At 39.1% G+C, this 13352-nt stretch overlaps 1 protein-coding gene across 7 annotated transcripts in view; it reads right to left on the bottom strand.

Annotated features, from left to right (window-relative positions):
- TBL1XR1 (transducin beta like 1 X-linked receptor 1) overlaps nt 1-13352 on the bottom strand; it is a 185492-nt gene that overhangs the window by 12685 nt on the left and 159455 nt on the right. For 5 of the 7 annotated variants that reach the window (XM_025212505.1, XM_025212504.1, XM_025212507.1 and 2 more), the window contains 9 exons: nt 10061-10206; nt 8021-8240; nt 5858-6008; nt 5180-5321; nt 4862-4925; nt 4663-4760; nt 3200-3260; nt 2343-2464; nt 1781-1855 (listed from right to left, as the gene is read on the bottom strand). In XM_025212505.1, coding sequence (XP_025068290.1) covers nt 1781-1855; nt 2343-2464; nt 3200-3260; nt 4663-4760; nt 4862-4925; nt 5180-5321; nt 5858-6008; nt 8021-8240; nt 10061-10206 — 1079 coding nt within the window. The remainder of the gene's footprint in view (nt 1-1780; nt 1856-2342; nt 2465-3199; nt 3261-4662; nt 4761-4861; nt 4926-5179; nt 5322-5857; nt 6009-8020; nt 8241-10060; nt 10207-13352) is intronic. The other 2 variants (XM_025212508.1, XM_025212509.1) reach the window with 2 other exon arrangements.

The raw sequence follows: 13352 nt of genomic DNA, 5'->3' as shown, positions 1-13352 counted from the left end.
CCACAGCACGGGGCAGTGTAGACTGCCCCCCCCAGCAGGAGCCAGTAAATGGATTTTTTGTTTGGGTTTTTTTTTAAATGCTGGGACACTGGGGCTGGGCAGGGCAGGGCAGCTATTGACGGGGCCGGGAGAGCGGTCGGGCGATGGGGCCTTGTTTGATTCAGAGATTCGGCCAATTCAGCAGTGGCTGAATCTCTGAATCAGATTAGGCTGAATCAATTCAGGACAGCGATTCGAATCACCGAATCAAATCGCTGTTCCCCGAATAGGCCAAATCCGAAGTGAATACTGGCCGCTTCGCACAAGCCTACATTTTACTGATCAAAGTACATTAGAGTGAATGGGTGCATTTACATGTGAAATTTAGGCAACACAAATGCCAGAGTAAGTTTGCACTGGAGTCACTGCTCTTGTGCATAGCGTCTACATGTGCACCCCAGACAGGAGCAATTTGAGCTGAGGCACAGCAAGCCCCCAGATGACTCTGCTGACCATGTGCAATTTGCACCAGTAACCATCTACACACATACTTCACCGCAGTAAAGTACTGCATACTATGGCAGAGTGAATTAGTTTACTGCGCCCTAATATTGGTGCACATGTAGACTGACGTTTTACTGTGGAGCTAACTAGTCAACTCCATAATAAAGTGAACATGTAGATACACCCAACCTGAAGGGTCCATGGGCTCCATTTTCACAAATATAAAGCAACACTATGTGCCAGATTCTCATACCCTAGCTCTCTGTTAGGATACCCTGAATTTCCATTAACAACAGTGGGACTCCTTATGAAAAAAGGAACTAACTTAAAGATCCAAAATATTTCATTCCATACTTCTCCCCAGTTCTGAATCCCTGTATGTACAGAGCCATGTTGCTCTGATTATCTGGGTGCAAACACTGATGCTGAAGGCAATTAGGGGCAGTATTCATTTAGCAAACCAGGGATAGCAGAAAGGCTTCCAGGGAAACTGGGGAATATGGTGAAAGGTGTTGAGTGGTTCTTTTTAGACACAGTACTTACACACAAAAGACTAAAAGTGATAAATTGCACCTGCAAGAAAGAGAGATGTCTTGGGAGAAAACCCATACAGGAACTGATTATTTAGTTCTACACATATGCTATGTGGCACTGGGTCTGTCTACATGTGCATTAATGCATATTAATGCATGTTAAATCTAGTACCTACATTGTGAGGTACTAGGAAAATGCACATTAGCTTGTCTTCATGAGTATTAACTAAAGAGCATGGATTTTAGTGATGTTTAATGTACATTAGTCTATTTTAATGTGCATTAACTAAAGAGTATGTTTTTAGTGATGGTTTAATATGCATTAAAATAAGCTAATGCACACTAAAGTGCACTCATAGATGGGTGGATATTTCTTTTTCACAGACTCACAGAAGTTTAGGGCTGGAAGGAACCTTGTGAGATCACTGGGTCCAGGCCCCTGACCATGAATGAACAATTCTGCTGTAACTTTAGGGTTATGTGACAATGTGATTATTAAATTGGTCCAATCCTTCAATAGGAATATTTGTCTCTTAAAATCATGCTAAAAACCCCTAAAGAGTCAGTGTATAAGTTCACAGGGTTTGGCTCTCTGGGTGGAAACCGTGACAAAAAGAGATTTGCAAGGACTACCTGTGTCTCAGAAAATGAATGAGATAATTTCATTAAGCTAATGGTGGGCATATTACAGTTCTACCAATAAACCTAGAGGTGGCAGTGTACAATAATTGTTCAAATAAAAGACTGTCCCAAACTGACATTACCTTTAGAGTCATGTCATCAGAACAGGATGCCAGAAGATTACCAGTGGGATCCCATTTGATTGCATTTACTTCATTCTAAAAGGGAGCAGTGAGAAAAAAGTTGAAGTCTTCATTTGCATTATGAATGACAGCTTTCAAAAAGATCAAGTTGGATAGTAAATACACATACTTGTATAATCAATTAATATTCTGAAATGTAATCCTCAACCCCCCACCTTCAGTTGACCAGTTGTACCAACACTTATTACCTTTTAATCACATTTTCCTATGGCACCATATTGCTTTCTCCTGCATAATGGTTACCGTATCCACCAATCTCACCAAAAACTCACTTAGACTTAATAAACACTTGACACCCAGCTATGTGCACTAAGACTGATGCTTATTGCTGTAACATAAAAGTCCACCTCAGCTACTTGCTGCAGTCATCTAATGCCTCTCACCAGGGATCATCTACTATATGTGTACAATGCTTAGTACAACAGGGTCTTAAATCCCAATTAAAATTACTACCGATACAATCAGATAGCAAATCCAAACTTTGCAATCTTTCAGTACTTACTGTATGACCCTGGAAGGTTTTGATAGGCCTATCTTGTCCTAATTTACAGACATGAATACACATATCTGTGCTGCAAGAGGCAAATGTGTTGTTACTCTGCCAGTCAACATCTAATGCTGGTGCTAAAAAAGGGAAAATAAGAGATAGTTAAGCAATATATATATTACAACATATATCACAATGTTTTAGAAGGGTTGATTTGTGAGTTTTCCGTGTATGATTTTGTAAACAGGAACAAATGCCAAGAGGGAGTGACTTAATTTTATGATATGATTCAATGGAATTTGAACATTTCAAGAGCAGCTTCAGTGCAGACAAATAAAAACAAGTTTATCAAGACAGAATCAAAACTGGAAACATTTTTTAAATGAAACAATTATGTAAAAGCCAAGGGAGAGAGATAAAATTCTGTTGTAAACAAACCCTGGGAGGCACTGGGAGTATTTAGTAGTGACCCCACTGGTTGTTTTCTGCCTATGTGAATGTGGGCTGCCTGTGCTGACCTTAAAAAGGTATTTACATTTTCGATAACCATAAATAAAGTAAAAATGGAAAACACAAGTTTTTCTATTTTCTGTTTTCTAATTCTAATCTTTGGTTAAGTTTTTTAAGAGACATACACATCAAAGCTAGAAGTTTTCATCAATTCTTCATCTAGGAAGGAAGACTTACTCCATGTCTCCAGATACAGCAAAGAGGGCCAATATAACAGAGCATATTGCAGTTAGTCTGCAAACCATGTGGTTAAAATAAAAAATTAGAAATAAACTTTAAATATCCCAGAACTTCTGTTTCACTTTTCAACTTTTCTTCTACTTTAGATCATTCTGAACAGTCATCTCTAAAATAATACGTACCAGAATGGAAAGGAAACTGCTGTTTGGCTTCTCCAGTATGTGCGTCCCAAATTATTGTGGTCTGAATAAACAAACAACAAACTTGTAAAATTGTTGTTCAGAGATTTTTTTTTCCATCATTAACTTTATTAGGTCACCTAATCCCAGCTTCCCACTGGCCGAGCTTTTTCCCTATCACACATTTCTAGTGCTACAAGTTCAGTTTTGTATAACCCAAGCAAGGGCCACCTCGTCACTATCTTCCTCGCAGCATCTGTTACTTTTTTGTTAACTTCCTTTTGCTACTCCTAATTATACTCCTGTTGCATCCTTATTACTTTAATGTAAAAAAGACTTCATATATAAACTTAAGTCTAGTCACATAAATCAAACCTTTTAGCTCCCTTACCAATTCTGTTGACAACTTTTGAACTGTTTGCTAATATCTCTAGCATCTTTCTGATGAACAAAATATTTCAGTATAAAATATACAGATTTTAAAAAGAATGCTGTTGTTTATTATAAGCCTCATCTTATCCCACAGAAGTCAAGGGGAATTTTGCCAATGAACTCAATTGGAATGAGAACAGACTTTCTATTTTCTTACACAAGGTAGTGTTGGAAAAGGCTCTTGACATTCTATGCAAGGACATTTCCTTGCCAATGTAGGATATTTTCTTACACTCAGTTCTCAGTTACTTTGTCCAGTCTGGTTTTGAATAGTTCAAGCTAAGAAGGTTTCCATCTCCTCTGGCAGGTTTTTTTCATAGTATAATTGAGCTTACTGTTTCCTTTGGAGTTTGTGTTTACCTTTGCAGCCTGCCTCTGGGTTATAAATCCTGATGAGCCTAAACAATACTTTTCAGTCCTCTACTCTTCACTACTTCCTGCCCTCACAACCATCTGCAAAACCTCCTGACGTCACAACAGCTTTGAATATAATTACTATGTTGTTTATTATTCTTTTACTTTTTTTAAGATGTGAAATAAAACCTGGCTTAACGATGACCCTCTTGGCGCTGCACTGGCCAGTACCCCCAATGATATTTAGTGGCGCCTCTCATTCTCTGCCTACCCCTTAAGCCCATTTTCAGGCTCTTCAAAAGGTTCAGGGAGGGTCCAAAATAAAATGAATCCTTTTTCCAAAGATGAATTATCTAAATTCTAGATAAGAATTATCTACATTCTTGATAATTTGGCTGTAAACTGTGGTAATGCCATTGACTTCAATGGAGTTATTTCTTACATACATTCATGTTCCTGAGAAGAGAGTCAGAATCCACTGCATTTATACCACTGAAGTCATCCACTAAATTTGAAACTATAAAATACGATTAAATTTGTCTAATGTGACAGGTTCTTTATAAACCCATATTTGCTTTCTTATTTAGTATGAAACTTCCTACGGCTTTATTCTTAAATGCTCATAAAAAGTTTTGTTTAGTCTCAATTATTCTATAATTTAATTAACCAAAGGTTCTCACCTTGTCCACTCCTGCACTTAATATGAAGTTTCCTTTCTTGTTCCATTTTAATGCAAATATAGGACCTTTATGTTGCCCTAAGGTGCTGGCAAGGTTACCTGAAAATTTACATTGAAACGATTATGTTGAAGAAATGAAAAAACATGTTGCGAGCCACTAAGCAGGAAAATCTAACAGAACTGGACAGCATTTCACTTACCGTCTTTAGTCCATATCCTTGCAAACCCGTCATATGACCCAGTTGCTAGAAGTGTACCTTCACTCTGCCAGGAAAAAAAAAATGGGTTGGTATATTATATAACTTAAAACTAACAGGCACATTCACAGTTCATCAGAAAACATTTTTTTTCAGGTTTATTTCACAGACTGGACTCTAAGAAATGCACGTGGCAAGATCAAAAATCAGTCTGACATAACACTAATGCAGAAGTACTTTGTGAGAAGCAACACCAGATACAACGCCTTGTGACAAGTGCAGTTTTCTCCAAGTACTTGCAGCACTGCCCTTTCTGCTTACATTCCAATCCAAGGATGTCACATCTTTGTTGCTTGGTACATCTTGCCCTCCTTCTCGTATACAGTGTCGGAGTACCAGCTGCGTAGAGCCACTGGTGCTGTTTTCACTAAGGTTCCATATCCGTGCTGTCGAATCTCCAGAACTGCAAAACAAGCATAACATCAAATTAAAAAAAAAAAAAATCGTAAGTACCAAAAGGCTGGTGCCTTCTTCAAGAAGCACGAGCACCTATTTGGTATCCCTATTTGAAAAAGAAAGCTCTAGTTTAATACGTTTCTATACAAAGTACAGGCACACAGCTGAGAAAAGTTAAGTCCCATATCATATGGCTAAATATGTCTCATCTCTCTGATCCCAGTGAATAAATGATAATGCCAACTGATTTAAACAGAATCTGGATGATGTCTATGGTGGATTTCTGGTTTCCTGGTAGAGAAAAAGATTAAGAACGATCTTGATAATCAGGATGTTTTAAAATTGGAAGCCTAGCATTTTGTACCCAAATCCTCTGGCAGCTGTATGCTGTCAACCCCACATACCTTGTGGAGAAATCTATTTGCCCCGGGGCCCAAATATTCAATGTCAGGAAAGTACAGGACAGTGGCACAGGATATTGTGGCTATAGGGCATACAGCACGGTGGTGAGCAGCCATTTGGTGTTCTTGCCAAAAAACATACCCTGAGGCCAGAAGGTCACTAACAGGGTTCCAGGCACAGATGAATACTTCAGATTCATGACCACGCAGCACCACTGCTTTGTTTGGAGGGATTTCAACATCTCCATCCACTTCCATCATATCCGTGTGATTATCTGCATTATGGGAAACAACAGTGGAAAGAATACGCATGTTTATACCTGGGGGTTGCAGGTTTGTGGGATGAATTTTAACCGTTAAGCAAATTCTAGAGGAGTAAAGTCACATGATTCATGCTAAGATTTGCAAAAACAACAGTGATTTTTGTCTCAACATTTTCAGGTACCCAGTGATTTAAAAAGGAGTTAATTTTCAACAGGTGTCAAGAACTCTCCTTAAACCTTAGGCCTCTTTAACCTCTCTCTCTGTGGATACCCACAAACTGAGGCTAAATCTACTTGTGAAAAATCTCTAAAAACTGAATTAACAAAAGTATATCCTCCCTACTGGGCAGGCACCATGTGAAAAATCTTTTTATGACTTTGAAATAACACACTTCTTGTGTTTATGAAATGACACTCCCACATTTTAGCATTTAACTAGGGTCACCAATAACCGGCAAGACAACAATTCAGCCACTTCCCTTCTGAAAATGAGCCTAATAAATATGCAAATAATATTTTAGTAAATGTGTAGGAAATTGATTGTATTATATACCCATAGGAGGTTTGTTTTGTTGGTCTCATATTGTGAATATATAAGTTTTCCACATGGAAGATGAATCAAATCCACATTGTTCTGTAAAATTAAAAAGATCTTCACTGCCAAGTACTACCAGTCTTTTCTCGATTATTTAAAATATATCCCTATGAAGAGTTTTCTTGAAGTAAATGAATATGAAGAATGATAAAGAGCTCATCTGTTCCACATATATTCATAGCAGGACTGTTTAAACAACACCATGTTATACTTACTGCTTAATTTAGGCTTTAAAGGTTTTTTGATATTACGTGGATGTAAGTGACAAAAGAAGAGACTATTACAGAATACCTGTCTTCAGATAAGAGTACCACATGTAAAAACACTGTTTCAATTTAAGAGAATCAATGACACAATGATTTGGTATTGCAGCCAGCAGGGGTTGCTGGTATATTACCTTTTATACAGAGCTTAGTTCGAAAACTTAAGGTCACAGCTCACAGTTAACAAGCAAAGAACAAAAATTATGGATTTTTAAAATGTAAACCCTAAAGCAAAAAAGTGATGTGTTTGAACAAAAAAACCAAGAGTATTTCTCGAAGTCCATGTATTACGTGATAAATGAAAGGAGCTAATAACATCAACCATAAAACTGGGGAAATAAAGCAAAAGTTTTTAGTGGATAGTCATTCAAAATCCTAAACAAATCTTTCTGTGGGTTTGCGCCCCCATTGTATTCTTTTTTACTATAACATTCATGAGACCGAGTGCTTCCAAAAGTAATGCTCACAAATAGCAAATGTTATATAAAAAACCCAATTTATATGACCAATTGCGACTAAGGGGCATAAATGGAACACTGCACAAACAAAATCTGCAAGCGCTTTTGTCAAGTAATGCTATCTAACACATGAAGAGAATAATGATCTTTTGTTATAAATTGGAATAGATGTCTTTTATGATCAAAATGATTCAACATTCAATTTACAAGTGGGGCTAGGTTCTTTTATAAATCCAAGATCTTCATGGATAAAAGGCGAGGCCATCAGAGAACTAGTAATTGGCCCCGTTTCAGTACAAGTCAGGGCAGCCTATTTACACTGAAGCTGAGGACTCTGGTGGGCTGGGGAGAAGCAGTTGCTTCTGCAGGGTTTTTTTCAGCTGGGCCCTGTATCAATAGCCTTCAGTAACATAAAGAAAATAAGAACATGGCCAAAAACAGTGCTAATGCTAAAATTAATAACACCCTTCCCACCCCGCATCTACACACATGCCACACTTGCACAAACCAAGCCAGGAAAAGTTATCTAAAGGTGAGAAACTCTCTGATAAACCATCACACGTAAACTTATTTTCTGAAAGTCTAGAGGTTACAGATACCTATGCTTATTCTTCTCACAAATGTGTTTGCTGTCTGCAGAGTAATCTACAGAGACATTAAATAGGATAAACGACAAAAGACACAGCTACTCAATGGTGCATGTCATCATCTTCTGCCTCCACTTACTTGCTATAGTGTGTGCTCCATTCTCTTCTCCATTTGCAGTATTTTCTCCATTTTTTGCAGATCCCTGTGGGTTTGTTGCAGCTGCAGCTGCAGCAGCTGCTGCCTGCTGTTGTGCAAGTTTATCTCTGTAGGCTTGTTGTCTTGTTTGTACCACATCAGGCATTACTGCATCTATCAGTGAGAGAGACTCTATCGGCCTACCATCAAACAAGGTACCATCCTGTTTTTGAGAGGAGGAAAAACAAACAGAAAGGACAATACCATATTAGCTGGCCTTGTTAGCAAAAATTCCTAAGAAAAACTAGTCAGTCTAAAAGTTAACTGAAAAGAAGAAGATAAATCACAAACACAGAAGCGAGCAATCTTCCAAATATTTCATTTTTCTGCACCGAGGGCTGAAATTCTGCTCAAAGGCTGAAGTAATCATCATGTGCATTTAGTGTATAAACCAGTATAGAGACTCTGGGACCGAAAAATTTGCTAAATTGCCTAAAACAGCCAAAAAATATGTATACTACCTACGAATACAATTTTAGATACGAGGGGCTGCAACAAAATTCCTAATACATGTTTCAAGAGCTGCAAACAGTTCCAGTTATTATATTCTACTGGACTAAACATTTCCATGAACACATTAGCTGGAGAGCCACATTTTATTTTTTTTTCTTCTCTCTCTCTTTATACAAGAACAGAGCTAACATACTTGAAAACAACCACGAAGAAATTTATCCTGAAATGGACAAGACCCAGGCAAAAATAGCCTCTTCTACATTTGTTAGGGCTTTGCAAAGCTCTATTTTTAGAACCTTGGAAGAATTCCTGGAGATAAATATAGGCTTCCCTCTTCTGTTCTGAACTTTGCTTCTTTTTTATGACCCTTTCCTAGAGAACAGATTTATTTTACTGGAGCTACGGATCTGCAGCTAACCAAGTCAGAGGGACAAGGGAGATGGAGAGGATACCAGAATTACTGCAAAATTGGTATCCTGGCCACAACCAAAGTGATACATATTAATGGTTGCTTTTGTAAGATGCAAATGCTAATGGACTTGATGGCAACTCAAGCAACCAATATTTCTGCACTGCTGGAAGCACACTCATGGAATAACAACAAAGGCAGCAAGTTCCAGTGATTTTGCTGGAGAGTAATAGGCCTCTGTAAAACAGGTCTGGACTTCCATCTTTCCTGTCCGGCCACATTCAAACCTTTTCCCGTTTTTGGAAAGCCATTCTTTTTCTATGAGCCCCCTCACTTCATTACATTGATAAATCTTCTACAAGAGAGCTGTATGGCTTTCTTTCCGACACTCCACCTCTGGAAATGCGGCAGCTACTGTAGTTGGTTGAACCCAGCCTCTCTTCTCCAGTCATTCTACTGCAACTTCTTCAAAAGTTGCCAAGATTACAATACGTGCATTTAAAGGACTGTCATATGCTTTAAAGATCCAAAAGCAAATAAGGATCTTTACTGAAAATCCTAATGCCACTGCTTGAAAAGGGAATCACAGTTCAAAGATAAAGGGGATCCTGGGCCTGTTGGAAACTAGATGCTCCTGCAAAGAAGGAAATTTTTCCCAGTATTGAAAGGGAAGCAAATAAAGAGCTTGAACAAATTCTCAAACTCTTGAATTATTCACCCAACAGAACTCCAGACTCTTTTGTGATGTGCTTGTTGTTAATCCCCAGTTTTCCAAGATGACCTTCAAAACAGAAGTTATGAGGCTATTTTATCTTTGCTATTATTTTATTGTACTTTTCTGGATTAACTACGACATTGCATTTGAGGAAAAACTCCACAGATCTTGGATCTTTAACTGCACCAGCACACCATGTTGCGTGGCTGCACTGGGCAGAACCCTTACACAATTATGTCACTTCGTTCTGGTTCCACCAGTGGAGTCATGGTGAACACCAGCAGTAAGGCATCTGAAGTAAAAATAAATAAATAGGACAAAAGAATGTTAAGAAACAAATACTAGCATTAAAATGCGATGCCAGCAAGTATATAATACTTGCATAAGTAATGAGAAAGCTACTTACCTCATTAATACTGACTTCTGCCTCTACATACTGCAGACCTTTCTGAATGATGGAAATCAAAGCAGCTGGTGGCACCAGAGCACCATTTATATTAGACTGGCTGATATGGCTCTCTATACCAAAGGTAAATGCTGAATGAGAAAACCCTAAAGACAAAAGGGAAAACAATCAGTATGTAGTCACTCATATACTGGCAGCACAATTTCTCAAAGCAAGATCTTCTGGTAAAAGCCAAATAAGCTACTGCAGTGGTATAGCAAATATATCAACTAAGAGATAATTATATATAACTAATATATAAACCATACACAGCTATGCAGTCAATTAGAGACCTCATATGTGTTTCCTTTATTAGAGTTTTAATGTGTAAACTATGTAAACCTTAATTTATATATGATATAACTAGTGTTAATTATAATCAGTTAGCAGTTGTAACAAACATGTTTAGATAAAAAAGAATTAATTTTTTCTCTGTTCCTTTTTTTTTTTTTTTTTAAATACCTTCCTCACAGGGTTTTAGAGTAGGAGCCAAATAGAAACAAACAAAGATAAAGCACATTCCTTCAGTAAAACTGATTACAAGTTACTAGGTTATAAACTAGCCAAACCTACTGACACACGAAAATTCACTTGTTACATTTCTGCCCTCATTGCATATGAAAAAGAAGAAAATCTCAATGAGTGCAGAATTAAATTAATGACAGTGCATTTTAATTGTGCATGTTCTGGTACTTAAAACCACATTATTGCTATACACTAATTCAAGGGTGAAAAGTTTATCACATTGAAACACTGGCATGGATATTATTTATTTGATTGCCCTGAAAAGGTAAATTTCTTGTAAAGGAAAGATTTGTTTTAGCCAATTAATTTTGCTTTTATGGACAATTATCCCCTTAGAACTCCTTCCTCAGAGACTACTGAGTTCTTGCTGCAGACAACAGGAACTACAAAATTTATATAAATAGATTAATTTCTTGAGCACTAATTCTGTGACAACAGCAATCTGGAAATGGAATAAGAATTTATAACGGCTCTCTGTAAATTCATCTGGCACAGTAAGGTTTTTTTTCTGGCAGGGAGAGATGGAAAGCTTCTGCCATCCACGATTGCTTCTTGGTGCTTCTCTCTCTCAGTCTAAGGAATCTCTGAGCAGAGGGCAGATGCCACATTGGTCTCCATCAACTCTGAACAAAAATCTCACAGATGATGCCACAAAATTTCACTTAACACCCCAGAAGCACTAATTTTAGTCAATGACAAATAGACCTAAAACCAGAACACAACTGGTTACTGACTACTGAGTTGAAAACTCCAATTTGTTAACTACCTACTATAGCTCTATAAAGTTTTTGTAACATTTTCCAGAAACAAGAGTCAGCATGACTTCACAGATGCATTAGCAGTTGATCTATTTTCATTACAAAAGTGTGGAGTCTGTCTTCATGCCATCTCACTAAAAATAAGCTAGGATAAATACAGAAAATGATCACTTAGATCAGTGGCTCCCACCCAACCTTTTTTTGCTGAGACCCTAAATCCAGGCTGCAACCTCCACCCCCGACTCACTCATGCCCAGCAGCACCAGCAGAGCCTGGGACAGGCTGGGATCATGGGGGGCAGCGGCAGTGAGAGCCGCGTGGACCACATGCCGGGAGAGCCCTGCAGGCAGGAGGTGACCCTGATTTGGGGTGCAACTTTAGGTTGGGAGCCACTGACCTAGATCAAAAGAATTCCTGTGACCTAGTCACTGATAAATAAATACATACTTTAATTTTTGAGATTTTCTCTGAAGATCACAATGATCTTCACAGTACCCTGCACAAAAGAGTCTTCTTTGGCTATCCCTCAATACAAGGATGATGTCTGTTGGGGGTTATTGTTGGTGGGTTTTAATATGGCTGAGAAGTCCAATCCATGCTCTGCAAGTTTTTCCACAGATATGACAGGTAGTACCTTGCAGGGGGAGAAAGGGGGGCACCGCTTTTGGCCAGGATGCTGTATGCTTTCCTTCCCCCTCTGCCTTTTCTTGCCTTCCTGAGGAAGGCGGTTCTTTTCAAAGTAGGCTGTAGCTTGATGTATGGTGCACTGCCATTGAGACCTGTACCAGCCAGCATTTCCCAGTATGTCGCCCATGTCTCACACTTGTAGAAGAGCGTGGGGATAACCACTACACTGTAGACCAGGATCTTAGTTTCCATCTGCAGATCTCGATTGGCAAAGACACAGCAAAGCAGCTTTTGGAAAGAGATGCTGGTACAGCAAATCCTGCGTTTGATTTCTATATCAAAACTGACTGACTGGGAGAGGTGGCTGCCAACGTATGGGAAGTGCTCGATGTTTTCCAGGGGTTCTCCACCAATGGTAATTTGTACGGGAAGAGGGCAGCTTGTGCTGGGGCAGGCTGATGGAGCACCTTGGTCTTCCCAATATTAAGGGAGAGTCCTAGGCAATGATAAGCACCTGAAAAAGGTCAAGAGTGGACTGTAGATCGGTCTCAGTATGCGCAAGGATTTAACAGTTTTCAACGTACTGAAGGTTGATAATGCCAATCTTGGTGACCCGTTTTGCTATGAAGGTGCTGCAGGTTGAAAAGCTAACCATCCATTCGATATCCAACCCCGATTCCAGGAAAAAGGCAGTCCTGGATGAAAATCAAAATCACAGCAAGATAGATGGAGAAAAGGGTTGGGGCAATGATGCAGCCCTGCTTGACACCAGTACAGATGAGAACTGGGTCTGTCTCTGATCCACTGCAAAGGACTGTGGCAGTCATCCCATCATTAAGTAGCCTGAGGATACTGATGAACTTCAGTAGACAACCAAACCTAGCCAGAACCTTCCATATGGCTCCATGGTTGATGGAGTTGAAGGCCTTGGTTAGGTCAATGCCATAAACAGCTTCTGGTGTTGCTCTCTACACTTCTTCTGGATCTGTTGTACAACAAAAATCATGTCGGTAGTACTCCGTGATGGTATAAAGCCACACTGGGATTCTGGGAGGACATCTTCAGCAAGGGGGAGGAGGCGGTTCAGAAGGATGGAAGAATCTTTCCGCGGTTCAGAAGGATGCAAGAATCTTTCCAGCAATGGAAAGAGAGCAGTAGAAATGTTCCTTGTTGACTTTATCATCGAGTGTGGGGGCGTACGCGCTGATGACTGCAGCATGCTGGTTGTTACTGAGCCTGAGGTGGAATGAGTCATAAAGGTGTACCTTTATTCCGATGGGGAGTTCTGAAAGCTGACTGACAAACTTATTCTTGATGGCAAAGCCAACCCCATAAATGAACCG

This window comes from Alligator sinensis, unplaced genomic scaffold (assembly GCF_000455745.1).
Source record: "Alligator sinensis unplaced genomic scaffold, ASM45574v1 scaffold1447_3, whole genome shotgun sequence".
Lineage (NCBI taxonomy): Eukaryota > Metazoa > Chordata > Crocodylia > Alligatoridae > Alligator > Alligator sinensis.
The sequence above is the reverse complement of the archived record's forward strand: the minus strand, read 5'-3'. Positions and strand labels throughout refer to the sequence as shown.